Source organism: Lithobates pipiens, unplaced genomic scaffold, assembly GCF_037356315.1.
Source record: "Lithobates pipiens isolate NorthernLeopardFrog02 unplaced genomic scaffold, aLitPip1_a1.2 Scaffold_25, whole genome shotgun sequence".
Classification (NCBI taxonomy): Eukaryota; Metazoa; Chordata; class Amphibia; order Anura; family Ranidae; genus Lithobates; species Lithobates pipiens.
Genome location: NW_027507787.1, coordinates 33,691,291 through 33,714,844, shown reverse-complemented (window position 1 = coordinate 33,714,844; position 23,554 = coordinate 33,691,291). Strand labels below are relative to the sequence as shown.

General features: G+C 39.2%; 1 protein-coding gene across 9 annotated transcripts in view; it reads left to right on the top strand.

Annotated features, from left to right (window-relative positions):
* Window positions 1-23,554, top strand: part of PLCE1 (phospholipase C epsilon 1) — a 783,803-nt gene that overhangs the window by 572,261 nt on the left and 187,988 nt on the right. For all 9 annotated transcript variants that reach the window (XM_077454232.1, XM_077454230.1, XM_077454231.1 and 6 more), the window contains 9 exons: window positions 602-1,274; window positions 3,152-3,334; window positions 4,309-4,426; window positions 9,001-9,163; window positions 9,866-9,988; window positions 11,966-12,102; window positions 19,058-19,296; window positions 21,139-21,200; window positions 21,283-21,448. In XM_077454232.1, the coding sequence (XP_077310358.1) occupies window positions 602-1,274; window positions 3,152-3,334; window positions 4,309-4,426; window positions 9,001-9,163; window positions 9,866-9,988; window positions 11,966-12,102; window positions 19,058-19,296; window positions 21,139-21,200; window positions 21,283-21,448 (1,864 nt within the window). The remainder of the gene's footprint in view (window positions 1-601; window positions 1,275-3,151; window positions 3,335-4,308; window positions 4,427-9,000; window positions 9,164-9,865; window positions 9,989-11,965; window positions 12,103-19,057; window positions 19,297-21,138; window positions 21,201-21,282; window positions 21,449-23,554) is intronic.

The following is a 23,554-nucleotide window of genomic DNA, read 5'->3' as shown; positions in this document are numbered from 1 at the left end:
ATGCAATTCGGATGCTTTTGTGTGACCGTGTGTAAGCAATGCATGCTTAAGCGGAATTCCGTCAGAAAAAACATCGTTTTTTCGGAAGGAATTTCTGATCGTGTGTATGAGCCATTATTTGACTCTTTTTGGTTTGTTGAATATACTATTGAAACCTCTTTATTATATCTGTTTAATAAGTGTAAAAAAAATACCTGTTGATTATGTTATAAATCCACAGTTATCCTGTGCACATTTCCTGTTTTATCCCAGGAAAGATAGTCTTTCCTGGTTCTTATCGCAGGACTACAGAATTATTAATACTTTGTGGAGATGAGAGAGTGGGAACATTTGAGTAGTTTAGCGAAAGAAAACTGGGCATGGCTGACGCCACTCAATTTTCAAGAATGCTTTATGTTGTCATCCCACAACAGGCTGTAGGAGCTCTGTACATTTCAGAGTGATCAACAGATATTTTCTGTAAAAGCAGAGTTTTTAAAGATAAATGCATGGATTGTAGAGATGTACAGCCTATGTTTTTTTATTATTTTTAGATACATTAAATGTGTGAAATCTGGCAGAATGAAAGCACTGATGTGATGTCTTTATTTTACACCTATAGATTCATTATGGGAGATCTATCTGATTCTGAAAGTGATATTTTTGAGCAGTCCAAAGACTTTGATTTTCATGGGTCTGAAGAGCAGCAAAAAGCATTTAACCATGGCACTGAACTGATTCCATGGTATGTGTTGTCAATAAGAGCCGATGTCTACCAATTCCTTCAACAAGGAGTAACACTTATCCGCTATGACCAGGAGACACACATTTCTGTTCGCTGTTTTCTTCAGCTCCAACCAGACAATAGCACATTGACTTGGACAAAACCATCCACAACCTGTCTTGCAAACACTAAAAATAAATTAGGTGCCCCGGGAAGCACTGCAGAGACAAAATTTCAGTTTCTTGCCAATGCTGGAATGAGTGGACTTGTAGAGGGTTTCATAGACTTATTCTGGGTGAAGGCGGTTTACATGGGGCATCAGGGCACTGATATGCACACTGTGTGTGTTCAAAACAAACTTTATAATATGAACCTGGAAGAGAATGGGGTCACACTGCTTTATGGACTACACACTACTGAGAACAAGTTGTTGCACTTTGTAGCTCCAAAATACACAGCAAAAATGATATATGATGGATTGCTGGAATTAACCAAAGCAGTAAGGAAGATCAGAAAGTTCCCGGATCAGAGGCTCCAGTGGCTGAGGAAGCAGTATGTTGGTCTCTACCAGGTATCATACTCCATACACTATCTTTTTGTATTACTTTTTATGAATAATGTATTATTTTAGTGTCTGAGAACCTAAGACTTTACCAGCACTTCTTTTTTGTAATAGAAAAAATAGTGTGACTAGAAATTAACTTTCAAATCTTTAGTGTGTTATCTGTGAACATAAACTTTCCTCCAGGCTGCCCCCCTAGACTCAGTTATATTTGGACACTAACCTGGTGCACAGCTTGGATAAGGTGAAACAAGTCATGTCAATTACACCTCTGCTATTTTGTGAAAGTCAATCGTCACTGCTCTCTGCCGGGCAGTAGCAAATGGTAGTGGTTCAGGGAAGTGGATGGAGAGGCGGGCTTTCATATTGACCTTTGGAAAAAGAAATGGCTGGACAGAAAAAAGGCAATTGAATTAGTTGGTGGAACAGATTAAAAAGGTACCACCACCATGTTTACATGGTTGGGAATGGAAAGATTAACTTCATTTCTGAAATGTACAGTATTGCAAAAAAATAAAAAAATATTCCAAATTATAAACTGAAAATTAAAGGCAAGCACCACCCAGAAGTTTTAGTTAAGGCTGTAAAAGCGAAGACTTGTTTTGAATTGGGGATTAGTCAGTGATATGGAGCAGATAGCAATCAGCTTTTTCCATTTTAATCCAAAGAAGGATTTTATGTACATGCATGGTATTTAGTTAGTGGGGCTAACTGATAATACTTGGTGAGATGTATGCACATTAGGGGTGTGTATCTTCACTGGTTCGATTTGATTACGATTATCCTATCCACTATTCAGTTCCGCTATGCATCACAAGTACTGCTCAAGTGCGCATGGTTAAAAGTCAGAAAAACAAAATTTTTCTCCAGTGGCAGAGGGATAAGTGGGATCAGTGGCAGAGGGATGATGGGATCAGTGGCAGAAGGATGGTGGGATCAAGGGCAAAGGGATGGTGGGATCAAGAGCAGAGGGGTGGTGGGATCCGAGGCAGAGGGGTGGTGGGATCCGAGGCAGAGGGGTGGTGGGATCCGAGGCAGAGGGGTGATGGGATCCGAGGCAGAGGGATGGTGGGATCCGAGGCAGAGGGGTGTGGGATCAGAGGCAGAGGGATGGTGGGATCAGAGGTAGAGGAATGGTGTGATCAGGGGCAGAGGGATGGTGGGATCAGTGGCAGAGGGACGGTTGGATCAGTGGCAGAGGGACAGTTGGATCAGTGGCAGAGGAATAGAGGGGCAATGGTAGTGGAGGGATGGGATCAGTTACACTGGCACTCACCAGGTCGCAGTGTCAGTCGATTCCCCCTCCTCCATGCTGCTCAGTATGTTTTATCCTTCCGGTGCCTCCAGTGAAGCCTCTCCTGATATCGAGTCTACTCGAGTTCCTCCCCCTGCACTGTACTGGCTGTCAGATCATCAGCTGACTTTCTGCTTCAGCGAAGGAGAGGGGGCTTTATCCACAAAGCAGGCTCTGCCTCTATGTTTCTCCCGGAGAGGCAGAACATGGCCAGGAGCAATGGATGATGTCATCAGAGATCGTTTCAGCCAACTTGCAGCATTGGTGCAGCATCGTGAATGTCTGAATTACGATGCATCAATGCTGTGATTATATTAAACCCCCCTATCGCACAATGGGCAAAGTCAACTACAGTGGAAGTCTTTTTTGCATGCGTGCCGATGGGTTCTGTCAGGATTCGAAGGCCAGGCAGAGCTCATTGTGCCAATCTGCACATGCGTAAAGATGATGGAGCGGGGGGGGGGGGGGGGCAGAGTCACCTGATAAGTAGACTGAAGTTCCACATTTAATACACTATATTGTTTTTTTTTCATATGTAGTATCTTTCCTCTGATATGTTGCCCTTTTTCATTTTCATGGATTCTACATGTAGGAGGATAACAGATTTGAAGGACCAACACTAGCACAGGCTGTTGAGCTTTTCGGGGGAAGGCGGTGGAGCACTAGAAATACAAGCACGGGAACATTAACCAAAAGCACTGAAAAACCAAATGTGCAGCGTAACAATACTTTGGGGATAAACACAGCCAAGAAAAAGAAGAAAGTTCTTATGAGGGTATAACTCCTGATTCACTTTGTTAGCATTCATATAAAAATATGTAAGATGTTATCCTATAATCTTCCATTTCTTGTTCATCGCCAACTGATTTTTTTTTTCAATTTTTGGAATTTGTATAGAACAGAGACACCATATTTTTTTCAAGAGTATCTGTACCTCCAGTAATTGAATAATCAATTTATTTATGTATCTAACAAAAATGTAATGCATGTTTTGTACATTTGTATTTAAAGATATATGCTTAAAAACAACATTTGCTTTACTTCTGTACTAAAGTGTATTAGAGCGGACCTTACCTAATTGTTAACATAAACCCATCTTAACAGTCTTGCTGTGTGAGTAAATAGAGAATACCCAGGTCTGTATACTGACATTTCATGGAAATAAATATGCTCCTTATGTAAAGATATAGGTACTGGGTTGTATCATCTCTGGAGAAGAGGAGGATCAAAGTTCAGATTGTCTGATTCTCCCTTTCAGTAGAGACGATGTGACAAAGCCTACACAATCATACTGTATATGTGGCCAGAGCTATGGAGACCCTTAATTAGCATTTTCTCCATGAAGAGTTGTGTATTTCACTCTTAATAATAGTGTTATGATAACATTCCAGAATAGGGACGCTGGCACAGAACTTACACTGGTTCTAAAGCCTAAAGGTTTTTTTACCTTAATGCATTCTATGCAGTCAGGAGTGCCAGTGGGGGAACGCAGAAGAGGAGGATCACGGCTGCTCTGTACAAAACCATTGCACAGAGCAGATAAGTATGACATGTTTGTTATTTTTATTAAATTAAATCTTAAAAATTTCTTTAAAAGGTGAAGATTTGTATGTTATAGGGAAAAAAATGTAATTCTAATTGTGTTTAAGGATTGCCCAAAAAATGTATCTTTTTGTCTGAAATTTCTCCTAAACATAGTATATACTGTAAATGAATATAAGTACAATAATCTTTGTAATATGTTACCAGGGAGAAAGTGGAGATGCTGCTGATGATGAGATGGCAGCAAGGAAAAGCAGAAGCTACAAAGAAAGCCGCAGCAGGAGCGGCTCAGATCCTCCCGAAATTGATGAACAAGAAGAGCAAGGTCCGACATGAGGAATTAAAACGAATCATAGTCTGATACTTTGTTACAGTCTCTATTTTAGGGATTTAATATGTAGAGGTGACAAAAGCAACAATGTTTTATAAACTCAGTCTGTTTACATTTATAAATGTGCATTCTACATTTCAAATGTGTATCCTATAGATCAGGCATCACTAAATGGTGGACGACAGTGACAGTCCCATCCGGACTGCTGCCGTCGCACCACTTATAAGCCTGGTCTCTCTTTCTTTCTTTCTTCCCTGGCCACTGTGTAGGCCCTGCTTCTTTTACATAGCTGCTGCACTGTTATCCTTGCAGGGATTAAAGATGCCGCAGATCTGCATGGAGAGCATGAGCTGCAAGCAGGTAATTGGTTGCTAGGACGCTGGGCAGTCCTAGGCCAGTTAATGGCTTGGTAACAAGAAAAGTCAGGTAGCTCCCAGCCACTGTCCCGATTTGCCCTGTGTAAGGTAGGACTGTGCGTAAGGCTGAAAACACTCTTTTAATCAAAGTAATGGGTTCAGTTGAATAATCAAGCACCACACCCCTGAATAAATGTAAACAAAAAAATCTAAAGAAGGATAAAAGGGATTTTTAACGGCGCTGTAACATTGTGTACCGTGGTTCTTATAGGGAAGGTTACAGCACCGTAAAAATCCAATTTATCCTTCTTTTGATTTTTGTGGAAACTGCTGTGAAGAAGCAGTGAGGACAGCGCTATGAATGGGGAAGGTGAAGGGGGCTCAGGATAGTGTTATGAAAGGGGGGGGGGGGGGGGGGTGAAAGGGGATTGTGGAGACTGCTATGAAGAAGAAATGAAGGGGACTGTGGACCGTGCTACAAATGGGGTGGTGGATGAAGGGGGCTGAGGACCGTACTATGAAGAGAGGGTAAGGTTAGTACTATGAAGAGGGGGGGGGTGAAAGAGGACAGTGTTATGAAGAGGGGTTTAAAGGGTCAGTGAGGACAGTGATATGAAGTGAGGACAGAGATATGAAAGGGGGGTGAGGACACTGCTATGAAGGGGGGTCTAAGGGGTCAGGGGACACTGATGTGAAGAAGGAACTGTAACATAAGGGGGGAGAAACCATTACATAAAGGGGGGGACTGTGGTGTGGGGGGGGGGATTTGATGTAAAGGGTGGGGGGGATTGTGACTTAACCGGTGTTAATTTAGTCGAATAAAATTACTAAAACATTTTAGTCGACTAAAATATGACTAAAACAATTGAGATAACTAAAATGGGACTAAAACTAACATGGAATTTTAGTCAAAAGACTAAAATGGGACTAAAACTAAAATGCCATTTTAGTCAAAAGGCTAAGACTAAAACTAAATTGAAATTTGACTTCAAAATTAACACTGGTCTGTAGTGCATGTTGATACCTCAAGACCATAAATAATAACATATTCGATTTTTCACTCCAGCAGTATATAATGAGTTTGGAAATTGTAGAGAAATGTTAACTAATGCATTACAATTTAATTACACCCTTTAGATTTTAGACAACTAAAATGAGTTTTAATCAACTAAAATGTACTAGAGATTTTAGTCGACTAAAACATAGGACATTTTGTTCGACTAAAATTTACTGGAGATTTATCTGACTAAATCCGACTAAAACAAAAACAATTGCAGAAGACTAAAATGGGACTAAAACTAAAATGCCATTTTAGTCCTAAGACTAAAATGAAAACGAAATTTGCTGCCAAAATAAACACTGGACTTAACAGAGGGGCCGTGACATGAAGGGGGGGGGGGGGACTGAGGACACTGATGTAAAGGAGGGATTGAAATGTACGGGTGGGGGTGGGGGGACTGAGAACAATGACGCGGGAACGGGAATTTGATATAAATGTGGGGGACTGTGATGTAAAGGATCTGAGTCATGGCACAAAAATGCGATTCTGACCTCTGGTGGAAGAAGATTTTACTAACCAGACCACCGTTAATTTTAATTTAATAGCCCTGGTATAGATCCAGTGAAATATTAAATAGCTGAAAAGTGTGGCTGTGGAAAAATGCAGACAACTTTATACAACCTAAAAGCTTCAATGATCAGAGCACCTTTTACTTACGGATCACAAGATGATTTAAAATATCCATTAAACTAAGAGTGCACGGCACTTCCCAAACAGAATGTATTGGTTTGGTATCACTTAACACCATTGGCAACAATATACAGTGCCTTGAAAAAGTATTCATACTTTTATCACCCCTTGACATTTTACATATTTTGTCATGCTACAACCAAAAATGTATATATATTTTATGTGATAGACCAACACAAAGTGGTACATAATTGTGAAGTGAAAGGAATATTATAAATGGTTTTCAAAGCTTCTTACAAATAAATATGTGTAAAGTGTGACGTGCATTTGTATTCAGCCCCATGAGTTAAAATTTTGTAGAACCACCCTTTGCTTCAATTACAGCAAGTCTTTTTGGGTATGTCTCTATCAGCTTTGTACATCTAGAGAGTGAAATCTTTGCCCATTCTTCTTTGACAAATAGCTCAAGCTCTGTCAGATTGGATGGAGAGTGTCTGTGAACAGCAATTTTCAAGTCTTGCCACAGATTCTCAATTGTATTTAAGTCTGGACTTTGACTGGGCCATTCTAACACATGAATATGCTTTGATCTAAACTATTCCATTGTAGCTCTGGCTGTATGTTTTGAATCGTTGTCCTGCTGGAAGGTGAACCTCTGCTCCAGTCTCAAGTCTTTTTCAGACTCTAATGCCCAGTATACATGATCAGATTTTCCGACAACAAATGTTGGATGTGAGCTTGTTGGATGAAAGTCCGACCGTGTGTATGCTCCATCGAAACATTTGTTTTCGTACTTTCCGCCAACAAATATTGGCTAGCAGGTTCTCAAATTTTCCGCCAACAAAACTTTGTTGTTGGAATTTCCGATCGTGTGTACACAAGTCCGACGCACAAAAGTTCACACATGCTCGGAATCAAGAAGAAGGAGCTGCACTGCCTATTGAACTTCCTTTTTGTCAGCTTGTCATAGCTCTTGTACGCCACCATGTACCCACATTCGTTATTGTTGGCCAACATTTGTGTGACCGTGTGTATGCAAGACAGGTTTGAGCCAACATCCTTCGAACAAACAAACATGTTTTTTTTGGTGGAAAGTCCGATCGTGTGTACGGGGAATAACAGGTTTTGTTCTAAGATTGCCCTGTAGTTGGCTTCATCCATCTTCCCATCAACTCTGACCAGCTTCCCTGTCCGCGCTGAAGAAAAGCATCCCCACAGCATGATTCTGTCACCACCATGTTTCACAGTGAGGATGGTGTGTCCAGGGTGATTTGCAGTGTTAGTTTTCCACCACACATAAAGTTTTGCTTTTTAGGCCAAAAAGTTTAATTTTGGTCTCATCTGACCAGAGCACCTTCTTCCACATGTTTGCTGTGTCCCCCACATGGCTTCTCACGAACTGAAAATGGGACTTCGTATGGCTTTCTTCTTGCCACTCTTCCATAAAGGCCAGATTTGTGAAGTGCACAACTTATAGTTTTCCTGTGGCCAGATTCTCCCACCTGAGCTGTGGATCTCTGCAGCTCCTCCAGAGTTACCATGGGCCTCTTGGCTGCTTCTCTGATTAATGCGCTCCTTGTCTGGCCTGTCAGTTTAGGTGGACGGCCATGTCTTGGTAGGTTTGCTGTTGTGCCATACTCTTTCCATTTTCAGATTATGGATTAAACAGTGCTCTGTGAGATGTTCAAAGCGTGGGATATTTTTTTTATAACCTAACCCTGCTTTAAACATCTCCACAACTTTATCCCTGACCTGTGTGGTGTGTTCCTTGGCCTTCATGATGCTGTTTGTTCACTAAGGTTCTCTAACAAACCTCTGAGGGCATCAGCAGCTGTATTTATACTGGGTATAAATTACACACAGGTGGACTCTATTTACTAATTAGGTGACTTCTGAAAGCAATTGGTTCCACTAGACTTTAGTTAGTGGTATCAGAGTAAAGGGGGTTGAATACAAATGCACACCACACTTTTCAGATATTTATTTGTAAAAATAAAAAAATTGAAAAACCGTTTTCATTTTCCTTCCACTTCACAATTATTTGCCACTCTGTGTTGGTTTATAAAATCCCAATAAAATACAGTTACGTTTTTGTTTGTAACATAACAAAATGTGGAACATTTCAAGGGGTATGAATACTTTTTCATGGCACTGTTGATCAGATCAGGTTTTTTTTATGCTGCCCCCCCCCCCCCCCCCCAAGAGTGATTGATAAGAGGGATTCCCTCATAGATGTGAGATAATCATCTGAATGAAAGATCGCAATGGTAAATTTTCATGCGCCGCTTTACTAGCATCCTTGGTCCTAGTAAATGTATACAAATACAAGGAATATGGATACATCTGCAGGTTAAAAGCTATAAGGAAGAGACAGAGTACAGCCAGGGAAGAACATGTTTTCTCTGTTTTTCTGTGACACTTTTACAGTGCAATATATAAATGTATGCAATAAAAATAACTGTCAAAAATATTATTATTTTCAATAATAATAATATAAATTCTTTGATTTTCTTTTTTGACAGACCAGAATACAGTTCCTGGAGGTTCTATATCTAATACTATTCTCTCACGGAGAGTTCACTCAGCATCTGTCTCTGGCTCTACAAATGTAATGCCAGGTACAACCACACCTATCCGGCCAGCATCCTCACCAGTCCTGTCCAGCTCCAACAAACCTCCAACTGCGTAAGCTATACGAAATTCATGAAACTGATTTATGTTATGCGATAAGCTATACTAATTGATCACATGCTGTTCTAGTAGAGGCAGCACAGTGGCTTAGTGGTTAGCACTTGGGATATTGGTTTGAATCCTAACTATGACACTACCTTCGTGGAGTTAGCATGTTCTTTCTGTGCTTGCATGGTATTCCTTTGGATATTCCCGTTTCCTCCCACACTCCAAAGACATGCTGGTATATTTATTGGCTCCTGTCTAAATTGGCCCTAGTATGTGTATATATGCATGTAAGGTAGGGACCTTAGATTGTAAGCTCCCTAAAGGTCAAGGAATGGAGTGACTGTACAATACATACAAAGCCCTGTGTAAATTGTCAGTGCAATTTAAAAACCTGTAGTAAATAAATTAAAAATCTATGTTGACTTTTTCCTGTGTAAAATGTTTTAAATCCGTTAGAGTTTTGCTGTTGCTATAAAATCATTGTAGGATTTTTCTCTAAGTCTCTTCCTGGCAGTACATTGTTCTACCTTCCATATTTTTGTGGATCTTGCCAAGAGTCTTAAAACTATTGTATATTTTATTTAATAAATCAAAGAATTAAACTATATTAAAATGATTTGATTTAGTGGAGAAAGGCACACCACAAATACACAAACTGGCACATGTTGTTCTGAAATAAAACGCTTGTAAAATCTTCTTATTTTCCAGCACATGGAGTAGTTCAAGTTGGCATGGAAGAATTAAGGGTGGAATGAAAGGATTTCAGTCATTTATGGTTTCTGATAGCAGCATGAACTTTGTGGAGTTTGTAGAGCTCTTCAAATCTTTCAGGTAATTTTACCTTGGGGTTATTGGTGAAAGTTTATTTTCTAAGCATTATTTAAATCTGTACTTATGTAGCATATTATGTCCTTAATGCAGTAATAAAAACATCTTCTTTACTGTTATGGTGTCTTAATGCCTCCGACAATCACAAATAAAAGGAAGAGTTTAGATAACTAGGGAACTGTGTATAGCTGTCCCCGGCATGTCATGGCTATGAATGGCAGCAGCATGCACAAAGCACAAGTCCAAAGAATCTTAAAGTAGTTATTAAGCCCTAAGCCAAAAATGTGAGATATTGCAGCTTATCAATCCTTGAATGCAGTGGATCTGTTAGTTTTCTTTTCGTAGGCCTTTTCCCTCTGTTTTCTTCTGGTAATCGAGCCACTAACACACCCTCCTGTATTAGAGTGCCCCCACTCTAGATAAAGCAGCACAGGGACACCTTTATACAGCAGCATTGTCAATTTTGAGGGAGGGGAATGTTAGACAGATTGATGGCATACTCCAGGTAAGACTTTAAGCAGTTACAGCAAGTTTTTCTTGTTTTCTATTTTGTTCTTTGAAGGGCATAGCTCATATAATACTTGCCTGTAGGGCTATATCGCCACCTTCAGGAGTAGGACACTAGGAAGAAAAAGAGCACAGCACTGCTTGTAAGCAGTCCTGTTAGTCCACCCTCTCTCTACTATAGGTAGCTCAGTCTTTTCTGCCTAGTGTAGGAGTGTGGAACTAGCTCGCAGCTGGGACCTGTGGTTCCATAGCATTTTTTCTCTTTTTCTTTTTCGCTGTGATAATCTTCATTGAACAGCTGAGCTGGGCAACAGGCTGGATAGTCTAAATCTAGTGGCAACCCAATCTAGTAGATCCAATAGCAACCCAAGCCCGACCAGGGCAGTGCTGCTGATCCTGTGCACTGGGTTGGCTGTGACAGCCCCATTTTGCACCGGGGCGACCAGTGAGTTAAACGTCTCACAAGGACATGTATGACTGGAGACCTGTCCCCTGTGTCACAGTGTTTTCCTGCATGACAGTCCCTCACTTTTTGGGACAAAGGTTTTACATAAATTATTAAACAAAGGCTGATCGTTGTAAGCACCTCTGTCAGTGGTAAATGGTTTGTCTCAAACCTCTACCTGCTACATTCCTGAACAGCTGATTCTGAAATAACAGACGTAATGGCTAGATCACCAGGTGAAAATAAAAGTACAGAGAACCTGCAAATGAAAACTAATGCAGCCACCACTAAGAATTGGTAAGCTGCAATATATTAAATGCATAATTTAGTTTTTTTTACCACTTTAATGCTGTGTAGGAGAAAGAGAAAACATGCAAATGAAAACTAATGCAGCCACAATGTCTGAGGTCTGGCAAACTGTAATATGTTTAATTTTTATTCTTGGGTTTAGGTATCCTAATTTGGCAAGGAAACTAATCCTAGCACAAAGGGGAGACTTAAGGCCCATACACGCGATACGAAAATCGGATGGAAAAATTTGTATGACGAGCTGTCTGACGATTTTCAGATCGTTAGTATGGTGCTTTCAACAGCCGATTTTGCTTTTTCGGTAGACAAAAGCTGGATGTGCTATAAAAATTTTGTCGGATGTGAACTCAACATCCAATTTTCATTTCATTAGTACGGTTTTCGTGTGAAAAAGACTATGCATGCTCAGAAACTAAAGAATACATACAAAACTATTCACTTCTGATGTATTCTGTCGTACGAAAATTTTCGTATTGTGAGTAACCTCTTCACTTTCAACATGAGACTACAATGCCACAAAAAACGGATGTTCAGTTGTCTGAAAATCTAAGCGTGTGTACGAGGCTTTAGACCAGAAGTAAAATAAATATAATTGTAGTCAGCTCATGGACTCTTTTTAGCACTTCTACTTAAGAGATGAAAATGGTTGGCAGATTCACTTTTGATAAAACATTCTATGTAACTTATGTAATTTGCCATATTCTTTTTCTTATTTACAGTGTAAGAAGTCGGAAAGACCTTAAAGATATTTTTGACGTATATGCTGTTGCCTGCAACCGTTTGGATTCAAAATCCATCCCTCTGTACACAAATTTGACAATTGATGAGAATGTCAGCGGAGTCCAGCCAGACCTAGGTTTGTCATATACTAACATGCAACAACATTGTCATTGCTCACTAATTTAAAATGTAAAAATTAAAGAAAGCAGAGCAAAACAAATCCCTTGAGTCAAGCTATCAAACCACCTCAAAAATTGCAGAGCATTTTTAAATATTGCCAAAGGTCATGTTTCATAACTCCTTGAAACTCTCTTTTGGCTCCTAGATTGGACCGATTGATTCTCCAATTTGGCAAGAAATATCTCCACCTCTGGAATACGTTTAGACTCATTTGAATTGTTTCACACTATCCTTAGATCAAACTTTTCAAGGTTCTTTGTCAATTTCTTCTTTATACAGAAACCCGTCTCATGTCACTCCTCTTTTTCCAAATATTGGGGGCAGCTGTGGTCACTGAAAAAGTACACATAGGGCTTGATTTTGCTAAAGGCAAATAGGCTATGCAGTTGCACTCTGCAAGGCCATTTGCTCTAGAGCTTAGTAAATGGGGAGAAGCTCAGCTGACATTCATCATTCAAGCATGTGAAAACAATAATGTTGTCCATCATGCCTTACCATCAGGGAGGCGTGTGATTGGCCCCAAATTTATTTTGCAGCAGAACAGTGACCCCAAACATACAGCCAATGTCATTAGGGACTATCTTTAGCGTAAAAGGAGTCCTGGAAGTGATGGTTTGGCCCCACAGAGCCCTGATTTCAATATCATTGAGTCTGTCTGGGATTACCTGAAGGGACAGAAGGATTAAGGCAGCCTACATCCACAGAAGATTTGTGGTTAGTTCTACAAAATGTTTGGAACAACCTATCTGCCGTGTTCCTTCAAAAACTGTATGCAAGTGTATCTAGAAGAATTGATGCTGGTTTGAAGCCAAAGGGTGGTCACACCAAATATTGATTTGTTTTTGATTTTTTTTCTGTTCGCTCACTTTGCATTTTGTAAATTGATAAAAATAAACAATTAAAATATGTATTTTTGAAAGCATGCTTACTCTACTGGATATTTTTTTTTAAAATATTCAAAGTATATCCACTATGTGTATGGCTGTTTTGCAACAAAGAGAAATATAAAGGGGGAAAGCACTGCGCTATAGTTGGTGAAAAGATGGCCACAACGGCCACAACAGCAGCCAACACTAAAAACAAACAAAGTTCGACAGATAAAATAATAAAAACAGTGTAGCGCTTCAATAATAATAGATGTAATCAACACAAATTATAAAAGTAATAATAACAAAAAATCGCACAGAACCAAATGCCTGGAAATAAAAGTCCAACATAAGGCACTCATTCCACTATGTTGATGGCATGGGAGTGACCAAACCGTCACATGGAAGGAAAATGGTGTACTGGACGAATATGTTCATGCAGGTAAACTTGATTGTAAACATCAATGAGTAGTAGATAAATACTTCTTACCGGAACAGTTGGACTCACACAGTCATATGACGGTTGAGTCTAGAAGGCTTGGGGTCACAATCAAGGACCAAGGAGTGTGAGGAGAGAGGTCAGTTGAGCTGGTGGAGGAGCTCCAGGCGGTTGTGGGCTCGAAGGTGGATCCTTTCAGATGGAACATCAAAGGTCGAAGTAATCAAGCTCAAACGCAGCCCGTTGGACCAATACTCCAGCCTCCCCCGAATGGGGAGGGGGGTGTTTGTGAAGTTTTAAACCAAAACAATGGAGAAAAGGAAAAAGAAAAAAAGGCTCCACATGGTGCGGGTCAAACGATATAAAAACGTTGGTTTATTGAAGTCAAAAGGTAATAAATGACTTGGTGATCACATAAAAAAACGAAATGAACTTAAAAGCAATGTGGGGTACCAACAGCTCGCCCGACGCGTTTCGACATATGTGTCTTCAACTGGGGCATGTTGGAACCCACCACATTGCTGACAAATATATAAAGAATGAGAGAGAGGTTCCGCCTAACAAGAGGCGGGACATCCAATCTCAGACAGCCTCTTAAAGCTACAGTGTACAATTTAGTCAAACCAAAGTATACCAATTCAGACACTATAAGCAAATACAAATAACATCTCAAAATGTCACTGATGCAGACTGTTAGATAGATATTGATGGCAATAAAATCTGGAAAATAGAATAAAAAATAAGCCACCATGCTCACGCGTGGATAGCACTGAATAGATTACATTGTTCATAGCCTAATCAGATGTATAGATGCAACATAATTCAATTCCCTTATAAAGCATATGCAAAGAACACATCAAGCATTGATACATAAAGATCAGACCTGCGTTGTTAGTTATACATAAAATACATTAAACCTTTACCAGAAACTGTCAGTTTGTATTTGCATTATTCACAGCCTCATCAGGCTTATAAATTGCAAACAGACCCAATGCACATACAGAGTACATACAGAGAGCACATCCAGTTCTAGTATAAATAATCAGATATGCACTGTCAATTATACATAAGCTGCACTATACTGTCCCAAGAGCAAGCTGATTTGTTTATATTATATCATAAATAGAGCTGTAAAGTTCTCAGTGGTAATGTCTAATAGAGATCTATCATTAGATGTCTCTTACTTGTTGTACCAGCAATGTGTAACCTGGGGATGTGCATAAGTAATCGTGGTGATAATTGATACGTGATGATCGGTTTTGTAAAGTTTAGATCAGATAATCTGAAGTGTCATGACATGAAATGACACAGGAACGACTAAACCAATCACTCAATGCGTGTGTCATGTGGTTAAATGTAGGAGTGGTTGAGAAAGGCTCAGGTCTATGGAGTAGAGGCGTGTCTATTTGTATATCATTAAACAAGAGTGTAAGGGGGAGGTGTCATTCAAAGCTTGGCGCCGAATTACTCCTTGTTATGCGTTCCACGCTGCGGGTCATAGCAAGCTTCATGAGCGCTTATAGGTGCGTGACGACGAAATGGGGCGTGTGCGTACAAACGTCACATGTTACGTAGTCATGCAAAAAATAAGTAAGTAAAAGGGGGCGTATAAACGTCGCACTCCATATCCCTCCACGGAAGTGTAGGGGAGGGGAAAGCATTTGTATCTGGCGCCAACTTCACACATGGAGAGCGTCACACGCCACTGGGCGTGGCCGGCAGCAGAAGGGCCAATCCGAGAGTCTGTCACTCTGCACATGCGCCGTGACTAGTGACGTAATTACGTCATGTCATGCGCAGTGATGGATCAGGGGTGGATACAACGAGGTAATCACGGGGACTATAGAAGATGTGACAGTATCACGTCTCGTCCAACAATAGAGCCCGACGTAACCGTGGTAACCACGGAAGCGTCACTGTATTTAAGGACAAAAGGGTACCGCAAATAAAAGGACGCAAGTACACGAACAAAAAGAAAGACAAATATCACTCCACAATCAGAATATACATCCTACTCTGGAGATTTTACCACTAATAGCCAAAGGTTATGTGAAGTGAAAAATTGGGAATAGTCGCATGGGTCAGATGCAATGCGTACAAATTACGCACATATTAACCTAAAAAATATATATTTTAAAGTGCCTGAATCCCAAATGTGGCCTTAAAATATAAAATATAATAGATATGGCATATTCGCAACTAATGCCAAAAGTGAGGCTAAACATTAAAGTGAGAATGTGAAAGGAAATCTGTCCCAGATCCCACATGATCTAGAAAAAATGCGTAATAAACGCATATAACCAGATACAGGCAGAAATCTGAAAAGGGGATATGTGAAAGAAAAAATGTAATAGGGACGCAAAGTATATACGGTGAATTAGGCATTGTGTCGCAGAGAACACAGATTAGAAAATAAAATAAAAAGTGAAAAATAAAGTGCCCAATAAATAAATAATGGGGATGTTAGTGTGTACACTAACATCCCCATTATTTATTTATTGGGCACTTTATTTTTCACTTTTTATTTTATTTTCTAATCTGTGTTCTCTGCGACACAATGCCTAATTCACCGTATATACTTTGCGTCCCTATTACATTTTTTCTTTCACATATCCCCTTTTCAGATTTCTGCCTGTATCTGGTTATATGCGTTTATTACGCATTTTTTCTAGATCATGTGGGATCTGGGACAGATTTCCTTTCACATTCTCACTTTAATGTTTAGCCTCACTTTTGGCATTAGTTGCGAATATGCCATATCTATTATATTTTATATTTTAAGGCCACATTTGGGATTCAGGCACTTTAAAATATATATTTTTTAGGTTAATATGTGCGTAATTTGTACGCATTGCATCTGACCCATGCGACTATTCCCAATTTTTCACTTCACATAACCTTTGGCTATTAGTGGTAAAATCTCCAGAGTAGGATGTATATTCTGATTGTGGAGTGATATTTGTCTTTCTTTTTGTTCGTGTACTTGCGTCCTTTTATTTGCGGTACCCTTTTGTCCTTAAATACAGTGACGCTTCCGTGGTTACCACGGTTACGTCGGGCTCTATTGTTGGACGAGACGTGATACTGTCACATCTTCTATAGTCCCCGTGATTACCTCGTTGTATCCACCCCTGATCCATCACTGCGCATGACATGACGTAATTACGTCACTAGTCACGGCGCATGTGCAGAGTGACAGACTCTCGGATTGGCCCTTCTGCTGCCGGCCACGCCCAGTGGCGTGTGACGCTCTCCATGTGTGAAGTTGGCGCCAGATACAAATGCTTTCCCCTCCCCTACACTTCCGTGGAGGGATATGGAGCGCGACGTTTATACGCCCCCTTTTACTTACTTATTTTTTGCATGACTACGTAACATGTGACGTTTGTACGCACACGCCCCATTTCGTCGTCACGCACCTATAAGCGCTCATGAAGCTTGCTATGACCCGCAGCGTGGAACGCATAACAAGGAGTAATTCGGCGCCAAGCTTTGAATGACACCTCCCCCTTACACTCTTGTTTAATGATATACAAATAGACACGCCTCTACTCCATAGACCTGAGCCTTTCTCAACCACTCCTACATTTAACCACATGACACACGCATTGAGTGATTGGTTTAGTCGTTCCTGTGTCATTTCATGTCATGACACTTCAGATTATCTGATCTAAACTTTACAAAACCGATCATCACGTATCAATTATCACCACGATTACTTATGCACATCCCCAGGTTACACATTGCTGGTACAACAAGTAAGAGACATCTAATGATAGATCTCTATTAGACATTACCACTGAGAACTTTACAGCTCTATTTATGATATAATATAAACAAATCAGCTTGCTCTTGGGACAGTATAGTGCAGCTTATGTATAATTGACAGTGCATATCTGATTATTTATACTAGAACTGGATGTGCTCTCTGTATGTACTCTGTATGTGCATTGGGTCTGTTTGCAATTTATAAGCCTGATGAGGCTGTGAATAATGCAAATACAAACTGACAGTTTCTGGTAAAGGTTTAATGTATTTTATGTATAACTAACAACGCAGGTCTGATCTTTATGTATCAATGCTTGATGTGTTCTTTGCATATGCTTTATAAGGGAATTGAATTATGTTGCATCTATACATCTGATTAGGCTATGAACAATGTAATCTATTCAGTGCTATCCACACGTGAGCATGGTGGCTTATTTTTTATTCTATTTTCCAGATTTTATTGCCATCAATATCTATCTAACAGTCTGCATCAGTGACATTTTGAGATGTTATTTGTATTTGCTTATAGTGTCTGAATTGGTATACTTTGGTTTGACTAAATTGTACACTGTAGCTTTAAGAGGCTGTCTGAGATTGGATGTCCCGCCTCTTGTTAGGCGGAACCTCTCTCTCATTCTTTATATATTTGTCAGCAATGTGGTGGGTTCCAACATGCCCCAGTTGAAGACACATATGTCGAAATGCGTCGGGCGAGCTGTTGGTACCCCACATTGCTTTTAAGTTCATTTCGTTTTTTTATGTGATCACCAAGTCATTTATTACCTTTTGACTTCAATAAACCAACGTTTTTATATCGTTTGACCCGCACCATGTGGAGCCTTTTTTTCTTTTTCCTTTTCTCCATTGTTTTGGTTTAAAACTTCACAAACACCCCCCTCCCCATTCGGGGGAGGCTGGAGTATTGGTCCAACGGGCTGCGTTTGAGCTTGATTACTTCGACCTTTGATGTTCCATCTGAAAGGATCCACCTTCGAGCCCACAACCGCCTGGAGCTCCTCCACCAGCTCAACTGACCTCTCTCCTCACACTCCTTGGTCCTTGATTGTGACCCCAAGCCTTCTAGACTCAACCGTCATATGACTGTGTGAGTCCAACTGTTCCGGTAAGAAGTATTTATCTACTACTCATTGATGTTTACAATCAAGTTTACCTGCATGAACATATTCGTCCAGTACACCATTTTCCTTCCATGTGACGGTTTGGTCACTCCCATGCCATCAACATAGTGGAATGAGTGCCTTGTGTTTTGCAACAAGCATAGTAGATAGGATCTCTTATTAGGACAAAACTATTTAGACCTTGGCTTGAGAAAATATTTATGTTTTGGCTTATTTAGAGAGAAAAAAATTTGTTAGAGGAATTTATAAACTGAATTTGTATAAATCGGTGCACATTGCTTTTCATATTCATCATTGCTCTTAAAAAAAATGTAGAGTCTTTCTTCTGCTTTCAAGACAATGGGGTTGATTTACTAAAACTGGAGAGTGCAAATTCTGGTGCAGCTGTGGATGAAAGTTTCCGTTCAGCTTCTATCTTCAGCTTGTTCAATTAAAGTGGATCTAAAGGCAGAAGATTACAACATTTTTGAGCTATATAAATAAATACAATCTTGCCTCTTTATGAGAGCTGTCTTCTGCATATAAAAAATAAAGAGCGTGGCTCGGGAGTGAGCCTGCTAGAGTGTCCGCATAGTAACATAGTAAGATTTGTGGTATAAAACATAACAATTTGTTTAAAATACTGTACAGCACAGCAGCCCATAAGTAAGACAAAAGATATTAGCTGAAAATCTAATTGTTTCTTGTTTTGTGTTGTAGATTTATTGACCAGGAATGTATCCGACTTGGGTCTATTCATTCGCAGCAAACAACAGTTGTCAGAAAACCAGAGACAAATTTCTGATGCTATTGCTGCTGCCAGTATTGTTACCAATGGCACTGGAGTAGAAAGTACCTCACTTGGTGTATTTGGATTGGGAATACAGCAGTTTAATGACTTCTTGGTCAATTGCCAAGGCGAGCACTACACCTATGATGAAGTCCTCAGCATTATCCAGGTCAGACTTTCTCTCATTTATCTATACACATTTTTCTAATATGATTTAGAGAGAAATTAGATATGAAATTAGATATGATTAGCAGTGCATTCCTTTGGGCAACTTTAACTGCCAGTCATAAAACAATCCCATCTGCAGTTCATCATGTTTACTGTTGATGTTGACACTGGAATTTGACATCATGTGTATCGTGTCATCAGTATATGTATTCAAATAAACTAAATGTGTATGTTTAACTGATCTTTTATTGTACAAAATCAGTGGTAATGAATCTTTATTTCAGAAGCTAAATGGATGAAAATGTTAATTTAGCAAACAGATGTATTCTGACTCCACCATACCAAAAACATGACAAATGTTGGGGTTACAACTGGAAGGGCTCCATAGCATAGCTCTCGCTCTCACTTTCGGTAGTCAGTGGATTCTTCAATATAGATATAATTGATGATGATTAAGCAGTTTGCACTATTAAGGAGAAAGCAAAAAAGTTTCACCGTCACCACACCTTGTGATTCCACTCCCTATAGGAATTGCACTCACAAGACTCCTAATTATCACTCGCCTTAGTGAATCAATCCAGCCTTATCTCAGCAAATAAAGGCAAATAAAGAACATCAGCATGCAAATTCAGTAATGATTAATGATAGAGGCAGTGTAGGTTTGCTTTTTTTTTTATTCACACACTTCTCTTTTAACTTTTTAAATCCTGACACTTAAAGTGGAATTCCATAATCATTCTAACTACTCTTGAACCTGCTCCCATCCCCTCTTATACTAACTACCCTGTGGAAGAAAGATGCTTACACTTACCTATTCTGAGGATGGTCCAGTCACATGATGTCCCAAGTGATCAGCATCAGGGGAGAGGAGGGCTGAAATTCCAGGACGGTGACATCACCCATAAGCTTGCTATGGGGCAACCATCATCTACTGTCCATCCTCTTTCCTGCTGCTGGGAGCTGATCATGTGACTCAAACTCTGTGTCTGCAGAATAGTAAGTATAAGCATCTTCTTCTACTACAGGGTAGTTAGTATAGAATTTAGAAGGGTCTAGGAGCAGTTTTAAGCTTAATTAGATTGATCCTGGCATTTCACTTTAACTTAAATGTTTGGGTCAATAGAGACATTTCCTGTCCTGTCAACTACTTGACTTGACACTTGCCTTCCAACTGATGAAATTGTGAAGCAAAAAAATGTTTCATTGGATCAGTTGCAGCTGTTTTTCTGTAAAGTTCCCTAAGCCATTAACTGTTTTTTCTTAGGTGAAACTGTAGAAAAATTACAAATTTGTCTGGGCTGTATAAATTAATAATTAACATTTTGAACTTCAGAGTTGGGCAGTGTGTGAGGTCAGGCAGTTGACAGGTAGGAACCATCAAACAAACTTCAGATGAACTTTGACCCTGACACTTAAACAAAAGTGCCTTTTGGACACTTAAATATAGATAAATAAGGGACAAATCTGAATTTCATAACAATGCATGAACAGCTATGTATATTAATTTAAGAATAAATTGTGTAATCGGGCCAGTTGTGTGCAGGTTTTTGTAAGGTTCCCTGAGCCATGAACTTGCATGAATTTTTTAAATATGAATTTGTCAAAAGATTACAACATTTTCAGAGCTGTATAAATAAATAGTCTTTTCTCTTTATGAGAGCTGTCTTCTGCATATAGAAAATGAACAGCCTACGTTATTAATATCATTACTGTTTTTGCACAATATATTAACATGCAGAGCTGATATGTAGATTTAAACCACTTGACATGCAGAATGCCTAAGTCACACTATAATTTTGTTTCCTTTACTAATTGTTTTAACCTTTTTTTTTTTATTGTAAAGAAATTTGAGCCAAGCATTAGTATGCGCCAGCAAGGACTGATGTCTTTTGAAGGGTTTGCAAGGTACCCATTCTTCATTCCATACTTATTAAGATATAGCCACATTCATATTGTATCCTTTGCTAATCTTCCTCTATATTTTTAGGTTTCTGATGGATAAAGATAATTTTGCTTCTAGAAATGATGAGTCTCAGATAAATGTAGATGATCTGCACTTCCCCCTTTCATATTATTTTATTGAGTCTTCTCACAATACCTACCTTACTGGACACCAGCTGAAAGGGGAGTCCTCTGTAGAGCTGTACAGTCAGGTAGGACATTTAATGAATGCAGGATGGTTTAAAAATATATTCAAAATTCTATATTCTAAAAATATTAAAAACATTTTATGTTACTTTTATACACATGAAATTGTAACTGTTCTGTATAGCAATTAGTGCAGTGCTGTAGCTTATTTATAATTTGTTGTCGTTTTTACTTGAATGGTAAAGCTGCCTGTTGTGTGAAATTTAGAAAAAGCTTGGAGATACGGGACTTTAAAGGTACCTATTAATACAAGTAACACTTGGTAACAAATTAAAACAACAGATCATTTTTATTTAGAAAAAGTTAAAAAGAGAAAATGTACTGACTGCAATCATGCCTGCTAACATAGGTCTACACATACAACCTATTACAAATAAACAGGAATTACAGCACTCAAATACATAAAACACTCTGTTCCCATTTTTTCGACATGTTTTGCCTATGTGGCTTCTTCAGGAAAAAGGATGCAGAGAACTTTTTCTGAGTGTACAGAGCAATATATCTCACTCTAGATGTATATGACTAGAAGAAAAAAAAAACTAAAAATTAATACATGATAATGCATAAAAGTTATGTTGACACAGACAAAGTAGAATAGGCATTTTTGCAGATGTGTGGCTTCAAACCACATACCCCCAAGAGAAATACTGAAAATATGTCCCACTACAAAGCATGAACAAATCTACCCCTCTCTCCAGGCATTCTGGCTCTTCTTATTGACCATTCTTTGGCTTGCGTGTACAACGAGATCTTTGGGGAATTACTTTCATACTGGATCTGACCCTTATGCCCCCCGTTTTGGAGGTAGGGGGGACATGTAATATTATGTTTTGTAGTGGGACATATTTTCAGTATTTCTCTTGGGGGTATGTGGTTTGAAGCCACACCAAATGCCTATTCTACTTTGTGTCACCATAGCTTTTATGCATTATCATGTATTCATTTTTGTTTTTTTCTTCTAGTCATATACATCTAGAGTGAGATATATTTCTCTGTACACTCAGAAAAAGTACTCTGCATCCTTTTACCTGAAGAAGCCACATGGGCGAAACATGTCGAAAAAATGGGACCAGAGTGTTTTGCGTATTTGAGTGCTGTAATTCCTGTTTATTTGTAATAGGATTTATGTGTAGACCTATGTTAGGCATGATTGCAGTCAGTACATTTTCTCTTTTTAACTTTTTCTAAATAAAAATTATCTGTTGTTTTAATTTGTTACCAAGTGTTACTTGTATTATTAGGTACCTTTAAAGTCCCGTATCTCCAAGCTTTTTCCATGTTTCTTAAACTTTGGGATGTTGGTACCATATATTGTAGCTATGCAACTAATCTTTATCCAATACTTTCAAATACCATTGTGTGAAATTGTTCATATTTCCTATACATCCAACAAAATAAGTTGTGTTTGATGTACTGTTCTGCTATTTCAAACAAAATCTCTTTTCGTAGGAAACATGCAGTAAGTGAATAGCAATAATTTCAGTTGTAAGGTGCCTACAGACTTTAAATGCAGGTAATGCATTTTACCCAATGAAAGATTAATACACAAACATTTACATTCATGTTAGGCAAATGTACATGTTTTCTTACTAAGAAGAGTGTAGTGTAGAGAATTGACCCAACCTTCCTCGGAAAAACAGCAGTAAATTGGTCTTACAAAGTTCATCCTGGCTAAAAGAATTTTTCCTAACTATGAAGGCAATTACACAAAAAAAGCCTTGCAGTGTGCCCTACCCCATATTGCTTGTTAAGCCTAGATATAGAGGAATATGCTGTAATGCTTTACCTATGCTCTGCTTAAATGCCCTCCCCTTCTCCCCAGTGCTTTGGGTTGGGGGTGAGCCCTCACCATTCTCACATAATATGTAAGGCGTTTGGTCCAGAATTGTACTTGATAACGTCAGCATGTGACGACCAACCAGAAAGGAAGATGCTTCAAGGAACCAGTCACAGAGCATTGAGGGAGTCCAGCTGAGCAAGAAATGCAAGTTTTAAAGCTCATTCACCTGTTTCAAGACCTAAAGTGTTAGTAAATCCAGGACCCTGCATTCACTATATCTTGTCTCCCACAGTACACAGAACATGGAAATGCAATTATTTAAGTAAATATA